Source organism: Trichomonas vaginalis, chromosome V (assembly GCF_026262505.1).
Source record: "Trichomonas vaginalis G3 chromosome V, whole genome shotgun sequence".
Lineage (NCBI taxonomy): Eukaryota > Parabasalia > Trichomonadida > Trichomonadidae > Trichomonas > Trichomonas vaginalis.
Window position 1 is genome coordinate 31928329 of NC_067207.1, and position 17190 is coordinate 31945518.

The 17190-nt window shown below is 34.3% G+C and overlaps 15 protein-coding genes across 15 annotated transcripts, besides 1 other annotated feature; 10 read left to right on the plus strand and 5 right to left on the minus strand.

Moving 5' to 3' along the window:
- Positions 1-1867: 1867 nt before the first annotated feature.
- Positions 1868-2230, plus strand: TVAGG3_0440450 (uncharacterized protein; the record flags this gene model as incomplete). The annotated part of the gene is made up of 1 exon (XM_001300633.2): positions 1868-2230. The coding sequence occupies one exon, from the start codon at positions 1868-1870 to the stop codon at positions 2228-2230; it is 363 nt and encodes a 120-aa protein (XP_001300634.1).
- Positions 2231-3760: 1530 nt separating this feature from the next.
- Positions 3761-17190: part of a mobile genetic element that runs on past the window's edge.
- On the minus strand, positions 4853-5705 carry TVAGG3_0440470 (uncharacterized protein; the record flags this gene model as incomplete). Its single annotated transcript, XM_051234184.1, has 1 exon — positions 4853-5705. A coding segment is annotated over one exon (853 nt), but the record flags the coding sequence as incomplete, so codon positions are not given.
- Positions 6143-6298, plus strand: TVAGG3_0440480 (uncharacterized protein; the record flags this gene model as incomplete). The annotated part of the gene is made up of 1 exon (XM_051234185.1): positions 6143-6298. The coding sequence occupies one exon, from the start codon at positions 6143-6145 to the stop codon at positions 6296-6298; it is 156 nt and encodes a 51-aa protein (XP_051103915.1).
- TVAGG3_0440490 (phage tail repeat-like family) lies at positions 6318-6902 on the plus strand (the record flags this gene model as incomplete). Its single annotated transcript, XM_051234186.1, has 1 exon — positions 6318-6902. One exon carries the CDS (start codon positions 6318-6320, stop codon positions 6900-6902), a length of 585 nt encoding a protein of 194 aa, XP_051103916.1.
- Positions 6949-7533, plus strand: TVAGG3_0440500 (His-Me finger endonucleases family; the record flags this gene model as incomplete). Its single annotated transcript, XM_051234187.1, has 1 exon — positions 6949-7533. One exon carries the CDS (start codon positions 6949-6951, stop codon positions 7531-7533), a length of 585 nt encoding a protein of 194 aa, XP_051103917.1.
- On the plus strand, positions 7574-8278 carry TVAGG3_0440510 (uncharacterized protein; the record flags this gene model as incomplete). The annotated part of the gene is made up of 1 exon (XM_051234188.1): positions 7574-8278. One exon carries the CDS (start codon positions 7574-7576, stop codon positions 8276-8278), a length of 705 nt encoding a protein of 234 aa, XP_051103918.1.
- Positions 8344-9204, plus strand: TVAGG3_0440520 (uncharacterized protein; the record flags this gene model as incomplete). The annotated part of the gene is made up of 1 exon (XM_051234189.1): positions 8344-9204. One exon carries the CDS (start codon positions 8344-8346, stop codon positions 9202-9204), a length of 861 nt encoding a protein of 286 aa, XP_051103919.1.
- On the minus strand, positions 9322-9684 carry TVAGG3_0440530 (uncharacterized protein; the record flags this gene model as incomplete). The annotated part of the gene is made up of 1 exon (XM_051234190.1): positions 9322-9684. One exon carries the CDS (start codon positions 9682-9684, stop codon positions 9322-9324), a length of 363 nt encoding a protein of 120 aa, XP_051103920.1.
- Positions 10498-10794, plus strand: TVAGG3_0440540 (uncharacterized protein; the record flags this gene model as incomplete). The annotated part of the gene is made up of 1 exon (XM_051234191.1): positions 10498-10794. One exon carries the CDS (start codon positions 10498-10500, stop codon positions 10792-10794), a length of 297 nt encoding a protein of 98 aa, XP_051103921.1.
- Positions 11107-12021, plus strand: TVAGG3_0440550 (organellar and viral DNA polymerase type B; the record flags this gene model as incomplete). The annotated part of the gene is made up of 1 exon (XM_051234192.1): positions 11107-12021. One exon carries the CDS (start codon positions 11107-11109, stop codon positions 12019-12021), a length of 915 nt encoding a protein of 304 aa, XP_051103922.1.
- Positions 13027-13415, plus strand: TVAGG3_0440560 (KilA, N-terminal/APSES-type HTH, DNA-binding family; the record flags this gene model as incomplete). The annotated part of the gene is made up of 1 exon (XM_051234193.1): positions 13027-13415. A coding segment is annotated over one exon (389 nt), but the record flags the coding sequence as incomplete, so codon positions are not given.
- Positions 13876-14331, plus strand: TVAGG3_0440570 (uncharacterized protein; the record flags this gene model as incomplete). The annotated part of the gene is made up of 1 exon (XM_051234194.1): positions 13876-14331. One exon carries the CDS (start codon positions 13876-13878, stop codon positions 14329-14331), a length of 456 nt encoding a protein of 151 aa, XP_051103924.1.
- On the minus strand, positions 14793-15668 carry TVAGG3_0440580 (protein of unknown function, DUF4106 family; the record flags this gene model as incomplete). Its single annotated transcript, XM_051234195.1, has 1 exon — positions 14793-15668. One exon carries the CDS (start codon positions 15666-15668, stop codon positions 14793-14795), a length of 876 nt encoding a protein of 291 aa, XP_051103925.1.
- Positions 16175-16402, minus strand: TVAGG3_0440590 (protein of unknown function, DUF4108 family; the record flags this gene model as incomplete). The annotated part of the gene is made up of 1 exon (XM_051234196.1): positions 16175-16402. One exon carries the CDS (start codon positions 16400-16402, stop codon positions 16175-16177), a length of 228 nt encoding a protein of 75 aa, XP_051103926.1.
- On the minus strand, positions 16636-17064 carry TVAGG3_0440600 (His-Me finger endonucleases family; the record flags this gene model as incomplete). Its single annotated transcript, XM_051234197.1, has 1 exon — positions 16636-17064. The coding sequence occupies one exon, from the start codon at positions 17062-17064 to the stop codon at positions 16636-16638; it is 429 nt and encodes a 142-aa protein (XP_051103927.1).

Genomic DNA, 17190 nt, shown 5'->3' on the forward strand with positions numbered 1-17190 from the left:
TTCGTGCCTTCTAGACCACATAAATGAAGTTCTTATATACGGGTCTTCCAGGAGCTTTTCACAAATTATATATGTTTTCATGTTTTGTCAAGACTTCTTCGTAAATGTTTTGTCAAGACTTCTTCGTAAATGTTTTGTCAAGACTTCTTCTTCGTAAATGTTTTGTCAAGACTTCTTCGTAAATGTTTTGTCAAGACTTCTTCTTCGTAAATGTTTTGTCAAGACTTCATCGTAAAGACTTTGTCAAGACTTCATCGTAAAGACTTTGTCAAGACTTCATCGTAAATGTTTTGTCAAGACTTCATCGTAAATGTTTTGTCAAGACTTCTTCTTCGTAAATGTTTTGTCAAACATGAACGTAAATGTTTTGTCAAGACTTCTTCGTAACGAGTGTAAATGAACCAAAAATAATGTTTAGGTGAAGAGGTGAGATTTCACCTGTTTTTTCACCTCTTTTTTCACCCGTTGAATTTTCATGAAATTTACACCAAAAATAATGTTTAGGTGAAGAGGTGAGATTTCACCTGTTTTTTCACCTCATTTTTCACCCTCTTGAATTTTCATGAAATTTACACCAAAAATATACTACTAGGGTCATTTACGAAGAAATCTCAACAAAGTCTTTACGAAGAAATCTCAACAAAGTCTTTACGATGAAATCTTGACAAAACATAGACAAGAAAGTTCATGAGAAATTAGATGAAGAAGTCTTAACAAAGTCTTTACGAAGAAATTCATGAAAATTCAAGAGGTGAAAAAAGAGGTGAAAAAAGAGGTGAAATCTCACCTCTTCACCTAAAATATATTTTTGGGTCATTTACACTCATTTACGAAGAAATCTCAACAAAGTCTTTATGAAGAAGTCTCAACAAAGTTACTTTTCAGGAAAAAACATTTTTATTATATATATAAAATGAATTTTACAAAACCACCGTTACCCTTCTTTGGAAATAAGAGTAGATGTAAAGATATTCTATTGAGAGAACTTAAGAAACTACCGAATGGTCTAACATTTGTAGATTTGTTCGGTGGAAGTTTCTATATATCTCATTTGTGCCATACTGTATTTCCTGACTCAAAGATTATATGCAATGACTTCGACAACTATATGAACCGTCTCAAACATATACCAGACACAAACAAAATATTGAAAGAGTTAAAAGAAAAGATACCTATAGGTAAGATGGAACGTATACCATTAGATAAGAAAAATACTGTCAGAGAGGTTTTGAAAAAAGCAGAGTATATTGACTGGGATAGTATATCTTCTAGACTATTGTATAGTGGTTCTATAAGAGTTCATGACATTGAAACACTTATGTCAAAAGTTTTATATCTTAACTATACAAAGGTTTTCAAAGAGGACATAGAAAAATATACTGAGGGTATAGAGTTTGTGAGATGTCGTTGGACAGAGTTGTATGAAAAATATAAAAACAAGGAAAATGTTTTCTTTATAGTAGACCCGCCGTTCTATAACACATACGATTTTCAATACCAAGTAGACTGGACTTGAGAGACTCTTTAGAAACTTTAGACGTTTTACATAACCATCCATGCTTTACTTACATCCGATAAAAGTGTTTGGAAAGTGTCATGAGATGGTTAGAGGAACATACATGACTATGAGTTTAGAATATGACAAGATAGAATATGAGAGAGGTCCTATAAAACCGGAAAAAGTGTCACAACAAAGAAATTTTATTGGTAAGTAAATGGTTTGAAATAGGACTACTTGTTTTAGGTTTTTTCCATTGTGTCATTTACTTATTTGACGTGGCAGAAAGATATAGAGAATATGAAGATGAACCAATGCCAGAGAATGTTCAGCATATGTACTCGTAAGAGATATTTTTATTAATATTAAATGGACGCACAGAACTTAGCGAATGCACAGCAACCTGGACAACCAAACCCAGAGAATATTCCAAATGAAGTTAGAATACAAACTGCAATGGCAAACTATGGTCAAGTGCCAACAGATGTACAAATGCAAACTGCCATGTCAAATGACGCTGCGTTAGGTTTGCCACCATGGTATGCAAATATGAGATGGAAAGAGTTTTATACAAACCCTGAAGTGGGATATAAACAACTTTATGCAGATGACGCGAACACAGGAGTTGACCCAGAGTATGTTTTCTACCAGAGGAGAAACAGAATGTATGAGCTCCAGTTAAAGAATGCTATGGAACTCAACAGGAAACGTAAGAGACTAGGCGGACATTAGATTTTTACATATAGTAAAATGGGTTTCTTCAGTAAGATAGGAAACTTCTTTCGAAATGTTGGAAGAGGTATATGGAATGGAATAAAAACCGTAGGAAGAGGAATTTGGAACGGAGTCAAAAATATTGGTAAAAGAGTAGGTCAGTTCGTTGTATTATACCTAAAGACCCTGAACCAGAAGAACAAGCTCCTGTTATACAACAGCCTGAACCTGCACCACAGTCTAGTTGGCAACCAAATCCAACACCTCAACCGTATTAAAAAATTATATTTTTACCGTTCGATAGTAGTTGTATATGAAACTAAGTTCTAAGTAAAACGCGTGGTATAATGGAATTATTCTTTTTCTTCCATCTGTAGTAAACCATACTTGAAAGTCTGAAATACTTCCACTTGGTGGTTCGTATAACTTTGTAGGTTTTTCGTAAAAGTCATTTGCCAAGCATAAGAAAGAGTTTTGGCGCCAGAAAATGAAGCATGAACAATAATAGCAGCTGGGTCGAAAACATCTTTAAATAAATATGGTTCATCTCTTGCATATCGACTGTAAATATTTGCTAAAGGAAGTTCGACTTTCTGATTTAACATTCTTTGCAAATAATACCATGACATTGCAGTGAATTCTGTATATATTTGTTCGTCTTTCTTTGGATTGTCTTCGTAGATTTGAAATGACACTTGTGAATTTTGTTTGTCATATACAATTCTCACATAAAGTGTGCTCTCGGTATTTGCATATTCATCAGCATATTTTGCATAACATGAATTTATTTTATCTTCTATATTTTTAACGCAGTCTGTAGAGAAGATGAAAGGTCAACTTGTATTAGCTCAATTTCTTCCCACATTTTTCGTTTCCCTTCAGATATATAATCTATATGAAACCTTACAATAAATGGAAAACTTTTATCTTCTACAGACACAAACTTCATTCTACGAAAGCCAATAGCTTTTGTGACAGATGGGTCTCTTAGCCATCTTAATGGGTAGTCAAAACGATAGCCTTCATGCTTTACGGTCTCTGTCTCAAACTTTTGACCGACATTCGTAAAAAGTTCATCTAATGGTTTAGTTGTAGCAACTCTTGAATTTTCTTTTTCTATTGGAAGCATATTTTATCTAGAATAAAAATGTCAAATGAAACAGCGTCTATGAGAGAAATACAACACAACCGACAACTCATTATGCAAGCTCTAAATAAGAACACAACAAACTTTTCAAACTATTCTAAGATATCTGAGTCATTGAAAGAAGGAAACTTAAAACTGACATTAAACCCAATGACAGATGAGTTTCTGTTTCAAGACAATAAGAACCATACTGTTTGTATAAATCCAACAAAACGAACTTTAAACGAGAAAACCTATAGATGAACTTCTTTTGAAAGCAGATGTTGACAACAAAGCTGACAAAGAGTATGTAGACGATGCAATAGCAAAAGAAGAAGAAAGAGCTAACAAAGCTTATGCAACGAAAGAGGATGTTGAAAAGAAAGCAGATAAAACATATGTTGACGATGAGTTAGCATATCTGGCTAGTGGGTTAGTGAAGAAGGCAGATAAGGAATATGTGGATGAAAAAGATGAAAAAATTAAAGAAATGGTTGAATGGTACCATGAACGGACATCGAAGATTTTAGAAGGTAAAGCCAATACAGGGTGGGTTTCAGGATGTTTAGACCTTAAAGCCGACAAGAACCATACACATACCATTGCAAATATTGCAAACTTACAAGAAACCTTAAACAGGAAAAGTGACGTTGGACATACACATACCATTGCAAATATTGCAAACTTACAAGAAAAGTTAGATGACAAAGCTGACAAGAACCATACACATACAAGTTTTACAACTGTTGCTATAGAAAGTATTGAAGGAACGGTTGAAGAAACTGGTGGGGATGCATTATATTGTAAACCTCCTAACTTTCCACAAGGTTTAACATCGGATGACGACATAACGACGATGAGAAACATTAGATGTAAAGATGTTTATGTCATGAAGGATGAACATAATATTAAATTCACTGCTCAAGATTTATATGACAAGAAAGCAGACAAAAAAGAGCTTCAAACATTAAAGACAGAAATACTTCAAACCATTTACCCGGTTGGTTCTATTTATACGTCAATGAACTCTACCAGACCAGAAGTAGTACTTGGTTTTGGAACTTGGACTCAAATACTCGAAAGTTTTTTGTATTGTGCACACACTCCAAAGAAAACAGGTGGAAGTAAAACGATATCTGTCGACAACTTGCCACCACATAGTCATTCTGGTACAACAAACTTTTCTGGCGACCATAGCCACTCATTAAGAGACCACCCATTATACAACTCAGAGTATGAAGCTGGCTATGACGTTTTATCTCCAGATTATAACCATTCAGCAAAAAAGACTTTTCGACAAACTGAACCAGGAGGAAACCACCAACATACTTTTACAACAACATCTACAGGACTAGGTAAAAAATACATGCCACCTTACATGACAGTTTGTGCATGGTATAGAAATGCTTAGTCGTCATTTTCAACTTCTTTAGCATATTCGTCAGGAGTTGTCTTATATTTGTTTGGAACAGTCTTTGAAAGTATACCACCTTGAACCTTAACAAGTTTGAAACGAGGTCTGACAATAGTAGTTTTATCTTCTGCTTGCAGTGTGTACATTTTGCCATGTTTGCCTAAAACTTCATAATATTCTCTTGTATACTTTCTTCTATTTTTACGAACACGAATGCGAGTACCTGTCGAGTTCCCATTGTTGTCATAGTCAATAGTATTTTCATATGGGTCGCGTTTAGGTATTTCTATTTTTACTTTGTCACCTTTCTTAAGTTTGAAGCCTGGCATTCTTTCTTGTCTATCCCTCTTAACTAAACTATTAAATATATAGTCTTTCTCTAAGTCGGGGTTGTTTTTCATTTCTTCGGGGGAGTGGTTTCCCAAACCTTTTTGTTTACGGCTATTGTAAATATTTAAAACTTGTCTCATCTTTGCCATGGAGAAGTGTCTATACTTGTCGTCATATGACATTTCATCTACCTCACCACCTTGTGGTTGGTTTAAGTCTCTTAAGATTTTTATACAACTGTCAATGACACCAAGAGCAGAATGGTTTTGGTCGACAATGAAATATTGGTTTACATTTTTTGAACGCAGATAGTTTTTAATATCGTCTGATTTGAAAGAACGTTCACAGTCAGATGTCAGTTTTGTTGGATGGTATTTGTCAACGAATATTGTCAAAGCAGTTTTCACATCTAAAATATTTTTGGACTGTAATGGTATGGCTTCACAGTATCTTGTGTTTTGACCAACAAATATTAGCCAGTATGGTGGTCCATCTTCTCTATACCTCGGAATGTTTTCCAAGATATCCATAAACCAAGCATTTGGTGTTGAACTAAAGATTTTTACCATGAGTGCTTTCTTTGTTGCTTTAGAAACATAGGGGTCCTTGTTTGGATTCGTCATTTTTACCCTATAAGAAATGGGTTTATTTGGCGCATTAGCAGGAGTTGCATCCAGATTTTTGCCCGCAGTGGGAACAATAGCCAGAGGTGTATTTGGAGTTGGAAGGAAGATTTTGAGTACATTAGGTATACTTAAAGAGAAAGCACAACCTATTATACAAACTGTACAGAAAGGTTGGGAGGTAGCACGAGATGCAACAAATCTTATTCCAAATCCTGAAACAAGAGGAAAAGTTCAAGGATGGATGGACAATGTAGGAAGAGAAGCAGGAAACTACTATAACAAAGCAAATGACTACTATAACCAAGCAGGGCACTATATGGACCAAGGTGAAAGATTCTTTAACAGAGGATATAACCATGCACAACAATGGGTAAACAATAACCAACCTCAACCGCCTCAAACGTGGGGAATGTAAAGTTTTTTACTGAGATGAAATGAACAATACAGCATTGAGACAAATGGGTTCAAGATGGATTTGTCGGCTTCCAGCAGTTACACAACCACGTGTTTGTCAAGTCCTCCCTATACCTCAAGAAGTTTTAGACCGACATAAAAAACCTCAACAACCAGTTGAAAACAAACCAAACTAAAATTTTTTACTGAGATGAAATGACCGAAGAAGTTGAAACGGTAGATTTGACACCACAAACAAAAAGTTCAGAACCATTGTCAAAACCTGTCAAAGAACTTACAGATGAAGAGAAAAATTCAATAATAGAAAGTGCCAGGTCTGGAAATACAAACCCTAACTACAAAGTCACTTTTCATAGAAATGGAACGGCTAGTATCTCAAAAAAGAAACAGACCCTCACAAATAAAATATTGAAGTCTGAAGGAGCTTTCGAGACAACAGATGGAAAAGTTTACTTCACTGACCAACAGTTCATTATAGAACATCTCATTGACTTAGAGTCGAAATATTCTAAACTTTACAACAAACACAAAAAGTTGAAAGGAAAACAAAAACAAATGGCATATGATATTTATGAAGATGTTGACGACACAACTGTTCCTGCAGGTGAGGTAAAGTCAGAGGAACCGAAAAGTGACGAAAAACCGATAGAAGAAGAGAAACCAAAAACTGAAGATAAACCAAAACCAAAGTTTAGTTTCCAAACTAAACCAAGTCAACCTTCATTAGCTGGTATGGGTTGGCGTCAAAGACTTATGGTAGCTGGTGGTTATGTTAAGTAAAGGAAAAAACATTTTTCAAAAAAAATATTTTTTTATTTTATTTGAAATGTACGCTGAGTTTGTTGGAACAGACCGTTGGGAAACTTGTTTGTTAGATGAGAAATATGAAATTCACTGTTGTGAGTCATTTGAAGTCAGAAACAAAAAGACAAAAAGAGTTTTAAGCGGATGGGAGCGAAATGACGGATATGCTAATATGAAGATGAGTGGAAAAAACTATTTTAAACATGTTGTCATTGCAACTCATTTTATACCGAACCCTAACAATTTACCTTTTGTAGACCATATAAACCATATAAGAAACGACAATAGACTTGAAAACTTGCGTTGGGTCACTTGTTCTGAAAACAATAAGAACATAGGCAAATTTCGAGATATTGTATTCGAATTTGTCGACGAACTAGAAGATGAAGCAATTGAAATTACAGACTATGGCGAGCATACGTTTGAGTTTTACTACTATAGCGAAGAACAAGACTCTTTCTACTTTTATACCGGCGTAAACTATAGGAAATTACAAGTATGTTTTACTAAGGCGGGCTATGCTCATGTAAACGCTAGAGATACAGATGGAAAATACGTTCAAATACATCTTAACAAATTCAAGAAGCTATATGGCATACCATTTTAAAATATTTTTTTTTATTTTTATAAAAATGCCCTCGCATAGAATGGATAGAAAATCTGCTAGAATAAAAGCAGAGTTGCAAAGATATGGTTGGAGAGTTTCGAAGAATTTTAAATATAGGAAGGGAAGACCCATAAAAGTCTATGACAAATTGTCTGGTCTTCGCTACGAAATGGACTTGGAAACAGCGCGCGCCAACTATCCAAACAGACTTGAGAGGTTAGAAGAAGAACGTCTTATAAACTTGCCTTTCGATGTTTCTGAACCGCAAGTTGAAGGACACGACGGCTTTGCCAGATTCTACTGGAAACATGACGAACAATTGTATCCTTTGAGAAGGAAAAAAGGAAAAGGTGAAGACAAACATGCTCCCATGGAAAGAACAAGATATGCATATGAAAAGTACCGTGAAGTTAGAAGTCAAATTACATCTGGTCGAACCTTTACAGTAAACTTTGACGAAGGAAAGAACAAAGAAGGCTTCATGGGTGTACTTGCTGCCATTCAAGACGGAAATAAGAAAGGATACAATCTCAGACTAACTATAACAGATTTGGACGGTCATATATACTATGCGCATGGCAATGAACAAACAGCTGCAAAACTTCTTGACGCTTTCAAGACTACAAAGAGAGAACAAATGTTTGACTCCGACTCAGACATTTTGAATGCAATTGAAGGAATTGCAAGTGTCAAGTTCGAATGGTACCAACCTAACCCTCAAGCAGTCAGACAACATGTTTGTTAGATGAGAAATATGAAATTGCATGAAGTAAAAACGTTTTTTAAACCATATATTTTTACATATATTAAATGCTTCAGGTTGAAAAACAAAGAACAAAAGTAGCAGATACAAAACCGTTAGACTATATCTTTACAAATGCTGGTAGGACTATTTCAGATGAAGAAATTTCATCCCGAACATACAGGTTTGACTATCCAATTCGTTGGCTTCAAAGTCCTTCAGATGCAAAGGCAATAGGATTTAGAAGAGTTTTGTTTTCAAATAGAACTAACGCATTTATGTTCGCAGTATATTTTCATGGGCAGTATAAAGGTTCTGATGGTCTAATAGACAAATTTGACGAAATGAGAATCTTTACAGTTCGTTCAGACGAAAGTCTTGAGAAAACTCTAAATGACTTTCAAACTCAAATGAACAAATATTATTGGGAATTTCAAGAAAAATACGACTCTTTACTAAATGGAACATACTATCTGAAACTAGAATATGACAAGATGAACTCCACCGTTTCATTTCAAAAGATTGAAATTAACCCTCCAAGAGATACGGAGTTTTTATTTTGGGAAGTAGACAAACGTTCTTGGGCACAATTTCTTCGGTTACTAAACCAAAACGAACCATTACCACCAGATGGTCCATTCTGGTTTATACGCCCACCAACAGATTTGACAGTTTATAGAAACGTGTTTGACCCTCAAAATGTTATATGTCATGCAAGTTTCAGTTCAAGCAACAACAGTTTTCTTTGTATTGGTAAGGACTTTTATGACTTTGCTTCTAAATTCTACGAACCACCTAGTAACAGTTTCTCTGACTTTCAAGTTTGGTTCACAACAAACGGTGTGCAGCATATAATACCATTGTACTATGACTTTTATCTCGAATTGTCTTTCATATATAACTACGGAGAAGTGCTGAAAAAGTATTGAATGTGAAGTTTAGGTGAAGTGGTGAGATTTCACCTCTTTTTTCACCTGTTTTTTCACCCTCATGAATTTTCATGAATTTCCTTAAGATAGAAAAAAAGTGAAGTTAAAATGAGATGTTTACTGAATTGGTTGGATGTCGCCTTCTGAGGTTATGAAGAACGGCTGTCCAGAGTAGTGAAGTAGTGCTCTGAGAATTTGTGTAATTCGTGGAATTGGGCTCTCACGATATGGAAGTAGTATCCAAGGACGTTTCATGAAGAACTTCAAGAGGGCTTCTTTCTTCACATCCTTAATATCATCGAATGCAGTGCCTTCTGGAACTTGAATTGCAACACCTGTTTCAATTTCCAACTTTAAGACACTATTCTTGGACAACCAGAAGCCAATGGACTTGCTTGGTTTGCACTTGCTGAGATATTCCTTCACGGTTTCATTTACCTCAATTAGATAAATTGCTTCGTCTAAGGGGTCAAGCTCCATACTGAGTCAGTACAATATTGTACTTTTTCAAGACAATGTTGTACTTTTTCAAGACAATGTTGTACTTTTTCAAGACAATGTTGTACTTTTTCAAGACAATGTTGTACTTTTTCAGAACAATGTTGTATAAATTCAGTACAATGTCTCTCAAATTTGAGTACGGCTGTACTTTTTCAGAACAAGTCTTGAACTTTTTCAGAACAATGTTGTACTTTTTCAGAACAATGTTGTACTTTTTCAAGACAATGTTGTACTTTTTCAAGACAATGTTGTACTTTTTCAAGACAATGTTGTACTTTTTCAAGACAATATTGTACTTTTTCAAGACAATATTGTACTTTTTCAAGACAATATTATATTGTTTCAGAACAAAGACGGTTAAGACACAAACGAATGTCCGACGTCCCACCAAAAAATATTTTTTATTTTTATTGTAAGAACTGAAAATGTCAGTCGAAGCAAAAACGTTCACGAACAAATATAATGGCGAAACATTCACGAAAGGCACTTACAACGGTATTGAAGTCTTACGTAGAGACAAGGATGGTTATATAAATGTAACAAATATGTGTCAGCAGTTTAGGAAAGACTTTAGAAAGTTGTTGGAAAATAAGTCCTGGGAAGAGTATTATACGGCATTTTGTGAAGAATATACCAACCGCCGGAATTCCGACGGTTGCTTTTTATACAAGGTTCATGCAGGAATTCCGGATGAAATCAAACAGGTTAGAGGAATGTATGTAGACCCAAGACTTGTAAACTATATAGCAATGTGGGGCTTCTCCAAAATATTGCATAGCAGTTGGAAAAATTATGGACTCCATAGACAAGAAAGTTCATGAGAAGTTAGATGAAGAAGAACTTGAAGATACAGTAGAGAATGCAAAACCTTTGTTCGAAGAAGAAGTTAGAAAAATGCATGAAAAACAAATAGAACATGAACGTGAGATATGTTCTGGTTATAGAGATTCTCCATACGAACTAGACCAATGGGAACAAGAAGATTTAAAGAGAGAATTTAGAGAATATGAACTCGCTAAGATAGCATTAGAAGCTGCAGAAAAGAAGTTAAAAGTTTGGGGTCGTTTTGTACAAAAATATTGTGAGTAAATGAACCATTTTGTTGCTGAATTCAATAAAAATATATTTTAGGTGAAGAGGTGAGATTTCACCTCTTTTTTCACCTGTTTTTTCACCCTCTTGAATTTTCATGATTTCATCGTAAATGTTTTGTCAAACATGAACGTAAATGTTTTGTCGAAACTTCATCGTAATGAGCGTAAATCAGACAAAAATATATTTTAGGTGAAGAGGTGAGATTTCACCTCTTTTTTCACCTGTTTTTTCACCTCATGAAATTTCCCGAAATAAAAAATAAAGTTGGTTTTTTATAAAATATTTTTTTATTTTTATTGTAAGAACATGTTAGCAACAACAGCACCAAACTCTTTAGTCATGAACCCAACTTCAATGTTAGTAGAGATGAAAAGCTTCATTCCTTCTTCATATACTTTCGAAACAGAAATCCAGAAGATAAAGCAAGAACTTCTCCAAGGAGATTTAGATTGCACTGCGAAAGATGAAACAAATGAACAGTATCTTTATGAAATGCAGGACATTATTGACCATCTACCTAAACTTCCTGAAATCCAACAACAAAAGCTTACTATTCCAGAATTCGATGAAATAGAAGTCAAAGCAACTGACTCAGTAGAAATAAAGAAGTTCATACGAAAGGTTAACTATGAGTTTCTTGGATTTCATTGCAACCACAAAGTCATGGACAAAGATTGCGATATGGTATATAAGAATATCTCTGACATATACAAATCTGGGGAGTTTAAGACCTACGACAACTTTGTTTCGTTAGTTGCAAAATGTGTATGGCAGATAAGAGATAAAGATAGAAGAGGTAAAGTATGGAACGAACAGATAAAACCAGCAACTTTTGAGTTAAAGAAAACCATTGACGCCTTAGTCATACTAGCAGGTAAGGTTTCAATGTACAATGCTAAAATGAACCCACAATGTTCTAAATGTAAAGCAGCAATGAGGAAATATAACTACTCCGTCAAAGAGATAGAACGTATGCGAAACGACTATGCTGACTTAAAGAAAGAAGTAGAGAAACCAGCAGAAGATAAAATGGACATGTTAGAATTTCTGAACAAAAACTATCCAACAGCTGACGATTTCCTTCTATCTGATGTCAAGAAGAAATATAAAGAAACATTCGGCATTGTGAAAACATTCGATGTACTAAAAGAAGAAATAGAAGCTACAAAACTGTTTAGAATTTCAAATATACATCATACAATTCATGTAAAACGCTTATAAAATAACAGGTGAAAAAAGAGGTGAAAAAAGAGGTGAAATCTCACCTCTTCACCTAAAATATATTTTTGGGTCATTTACGCTCATTACGAAGAAGTTTTGACAAAACATTTACGATGAAATCATGAAAATTCATGAGGTGAAAAAAGAGGTGAAAAAAGAGGTGAAATCTCACCTCTTCACCTAAAATATATTTTTATTGAAAAATGACCAAATTTCATGATATAACTGTATCTTTTATACAAAATAAAATAACGCTAGTTTTTTTAAAATATTTTTTTTTATTTTGTATGTAAGAACAGGATATGTTAAACATTGAGTTTGAAACAGTTAAAAAGATAGACAATGACACCAAAGTGGTTAGAATTGGTGATTTAAACGTAAGATACTCAAAGAAATACAACAAATATTCTTTGTCAGACATTTTAACACTATCTGAAAAGAAAACATCCCACGACTGGGTTAGAAATGCTTCTACTCAGAAAATTTTGACAAGAAATCCTGAGCTTATGATATCGGTAAGATTCTATGGAACAAGAACATATCTCATCGACAAAAGTCTTATACCAGTAGTTTTGTTCTGGATTGACCCAGTTGTTGGATATAATTTCATAACATATGGTTCATTCGATACTGAACGTTGCAGTGAAGGCTTACTTTATATCGTTCAGAAACCGAAGGACTTCAACACAAAAAGATATAAGATAGGAAGAACATTTAATATAACTAAAAGATATGACTCTACAGTCAATAGAGTTAAGGTTGTGTTTGTTAACGATATGAGAGCTGCAGAAACAGAACTGCTTGAAAAGTTTGAGAAAATGTATGGTGCTCCCATAAAAGGTAAAGAAACGTTTGAAGTAGATGAGATAGATAGTGCTATAAAATTATTTGACGAAGTTGCTGAAAAATACATGTAAAGCGTTTATTTTTGGTCTTTTGTGAAAGTCAGAAAATAACGCTAATTTTATTTTTTTTTATTTTTTTATTTTGTATGTAAAGACAGATATGTCAACAACAGAGAACACAACAACAGTTATAGTCCATGAAGCTATAAATGAAGAATATGAGTGGGTTCAGTTTAACAAACAACTCCGTCTCATTCGTTCGGTCAAAGACGATATGTACCAAATGCAAAGTATTTTGACAGCATGTTTTGCTCCAGATACTAAGAAACCACAAGATTGGTTTGAATTAAATAGCACTCATGAACTTTTGAGTGAGTTCGAACATGTAGAACTTAAAAAGATGTACCAAGACAGACAAAACTTACCATCGTATCTAAAAGGTATATATGTTCATAAGTTCCTAGTTAGTTCAATAGCAATGTGGGCTTCTCTCGTTATGCATGGTATATTTACAGACTTCTTGACGAAGTTGCTGAAAAATACATGTAAAGCGTTTATTTTTGGTCTTTTATACAAGATAGAAAAAATAACGCTAATTTTATTTTTTTTATTTTTTTATTTTGTATGTAAAGACAGATATGTCAACAACAGAGAACACAACAACTGCTATCGTTCATGAAGCCATAAGTGAAGAATATGAGTACATACAATATAACAAACAGTTACGTCTCATTCGTTCGGTCAAAGATGACATGTACCAAATGCAAAGTATTTTGAATGCTCTTCGTTCTACAAAGCAAGCATACCATTGGTTTGAAAACCAGCAGGCAAAAGAACTTTTAGAAGAATTTCCTCATATGTTTGCGTTCCTCGGAAAACCGAGGAACGAGATTCCGTACGAAATCGTAAAAATTTGCCAAATAGTTGAAAAGGATATTATGTTCATAGACTTCTTGTAAATGCTGTAGCAATGTGGGCTTCACCTCGTTACGCTTGTTATATTTTCATGATGTTAGATGAAATTCATAGACAAGAACGTGAAGAGATGGAAAAGAAACTTCAAGCAAAAGATGAAGTCATTGAAGCAAAAGACAAAAACATTCAGAAAAGAATACCACGTTCGGTACCAAAAGGAAAGGAAAAGAACTATAAGTATATGATTTATACTGAAGAGATGGAAAATGAAGAAGACAGAGATATGGTTATGTTGCATTTAGTCAGAAGAAACAACAAAAGCTTTTACGACCTTGCTAAGATTTACAAATCTGACAGAAATTGGTTCTATCGCGAAAACTTACCGATTTCAATGACACCAAATGAAGATGTTAAACAGATAGTTCAAGATACGTTACCTCAAACACACTATGATATTAAAGGTTGTACAATACTTACATTCAAAGAAGATTTGCCGCTACTGAAAGAAAAAATAACAGAGTATTTTGACAACTTCAAACAAGCAGAGTAAATGAACCATTTATTTTTACGCTTGACTTCAGATGGCTCAGGTAGCTCTATAAGGTAAATTGTCTTGTCAAATCCTTCTGGCATTCCAAGTTCTTCCTTCCGACATTCCAAGTTCTTCCTTCCGACATTCCGAGTCCTTCCATCCGACAGGAAAAAAATTTCCCGACAACTGGAAAAAAATTTCCCGACAACTGGAAAAAATTTTCCTGTTGTCCGTCCGTAAACCATTCAAATTTTCGAAAATTGAGAACTTTTTGGTCGAACTTCAGAAAAAGTTTTTCCTTCCGACAGAAAAAGTTTTTCCTTCCGACAGAAAAAGTTCTTCCTTCCGACAGAAAAAGTTTTTCCTTCCGACAGGACACAAACGGATGGCTGACGTTCCTCTTCCTGAATGTCTTCCAAAGCCAGAAGAACCGACAGCCCCAGCACCACAACAGACTAAGACTCAAACACTTACATTTTTCAAGCTTGACTTTTTACAATTTGAACTTTGTTCGCGTAGATGTGAATTCTGAAAGAAGTATGAGGGTCTTGTATGACTTTGTACTTCTCCCATAGTTCATGTCTGTCAAACTTACCTGCCATGGACTCTTTCATAAGTTCCATGAAATCGTCTTCGGACAATCCGGGGAAAAGTATGATATCAGTAAGTATTCTCTTTACATCCTTACTTAAACTCTTTGCTGTCTGTACACAAATGACAACTGAAATGTTAAAGTGTCTGAGCTTCTTAAGAATTCGACACATATCTTGTTCTCTGTTCTTTAACAAAGGATGAGAAGCAAAGTCATCTAAGATAAGAAGACACCTATGAGGGTATGTCTTCCAATCGTAAGATTGCAATTTCTTCGAAATGTATTCTATCTCTTTCTGTTTGTTTCTGAAGTGTTTCTTCTCTAATATTCTCTGCATTTCCTCATTTGGGTCTTTAAACTTAGAATTTATATACTCATTTATAGCATTGTACTTCAAAACTCTTCTTTGGTACTTCTTTATCCAATCTAACAACTCAGAGTCTTTTATACATACTAACTTAGACTTCTTTATAATATCTTTGAACGAATTGACGGTTTGGTCGAATTGACCAGAAGTACTACAAATGACTACTAACTCATAGAATGGGTTCTTCTCATCTAGTTCTTGTTGTTGTGCAGCCATTTTAAGATAAGTGAAAGTCTTACCCGACCCAGGTGGTGCGATTAGACCTGTTATACCATTCTGAGCAAATAAGAACTTGTCATGTATGGGTTTTATCTGAGCATTTTCTAACTTCCTCTTGTTCTTGTTTAAAACATTCTCAAATTTCTTGTCAATGTCAGCAAACTTTTTTTCTAACATATTTTTTAGAAAAATTAAAATTTTTATCTTTTTGAAAATGTCTAGCGATTTCGCTATCTATATTCGAGACAAACTTTTCGACAGCAAAACATCTGTCGACCATAAAATCTTACATAGTGTAAACAAGAAAGGTGAATTTGTTCTAAAGTTCTGTTTCTGGGAATATGACAAGAACCATAAAACATTAGGCAGAGAAGTCTTTAAGTTTGTCAATGACAGACTTGTTGACAGAGATGACGCCGATTGGAAAGATGAAGTCCAACAAAAGTTCTTAGAATGCAAAGAAGGCACATGCGCTGTTCTTGAAGATGAAATAGAAAACAGAATAGAAGAGCTATTAAAGGACAAAGAACTTTTACATAAATATGGTTGCGCCAAATTTGACATAACTCCACCAGAGAAGAAGAAGAAGAAAGGAAAGAAAGAGAAAAAAGTAGAAGAGAAGAAAGAACCAGAGCCAATTCCAGAGAAGGTGAGATATGACATGTAAAAATAAAATTTTATTTTTAGAACATTTCTGGGTCAATGTCAATGTTCTCTTCCTCTTTAGGAGCAAACACTGGCTTAGACTCTAAAATCTTTTTACCCAATTTACCTTGAACTTCAACTATCTTAGACTCATAATATTCATAGTCGTCTGCTTTCTTTGGTTCATAAGGTATAACAAGTTTGTATGCTTTACCTTCTTCGAGTTTTGAGAACTTTCTGTCAAAATTTTCTTTGACTGTCAACATACCGTCAATGTATAAGTCTTCAAATTTCGCACCATTTTTAGTCACAATAGCAAACTTAACTGGTTCGATGTTCCAAACTTTGTCAAATGTAGACTTTTCAAAATGGTAGAAGTAAACATTCAAATACGTGAATGGGTCTAGTTCTTCTTTGACTTCTGTCATGTACTTGTTGACTGAGATGAATTTTGCCATCTTTTCTATCGGATAAAAAAATATTTTTTTTAAAAAACGTTTTAAAATGGTATGCCATATAGCTTCTTGAATTTGTTAAGAAGTATTTTAACGTATTTTCCATCTGTATCTCTAGTGTTTACATAAGCATAGCCATCCTTAGTAAAACATACTTGTAATTTCCTATAGTTTACGCCGGTATAAAAGTAGAAAGAGTCTTGTTCTTCGCTATAGTAGTAAAACTCAAACGTATGCTTGCCATAGTCTGTAATTTCAATTGCTTCATCTTCTAGTTCGTCGACAAATTCGAATACAATATCTCTAAATTTGCTTTTGTTCTTATTGTTTTCAGAACGAGTAACCCAACGTAAATTTTCAAGTCTATTGTCATTTCTTATACGGTTTATATGGTCTACAAAAGGTAGATTGTTAGGGTTCGGTATAAAATGAGTTGCAATGACAACATGTTTTAAATAGTGTTTTCCACCCATCTTCATCCTAGCATATCCTTTATTTTGCTCCCATTCGCTTAAAACTCTTTTTGTCTTTTTGTTTCTGACTTCAAATGACTCACAACAGTGAATTTCATATTTCTCATCTAACAAACAAGTTTTCCA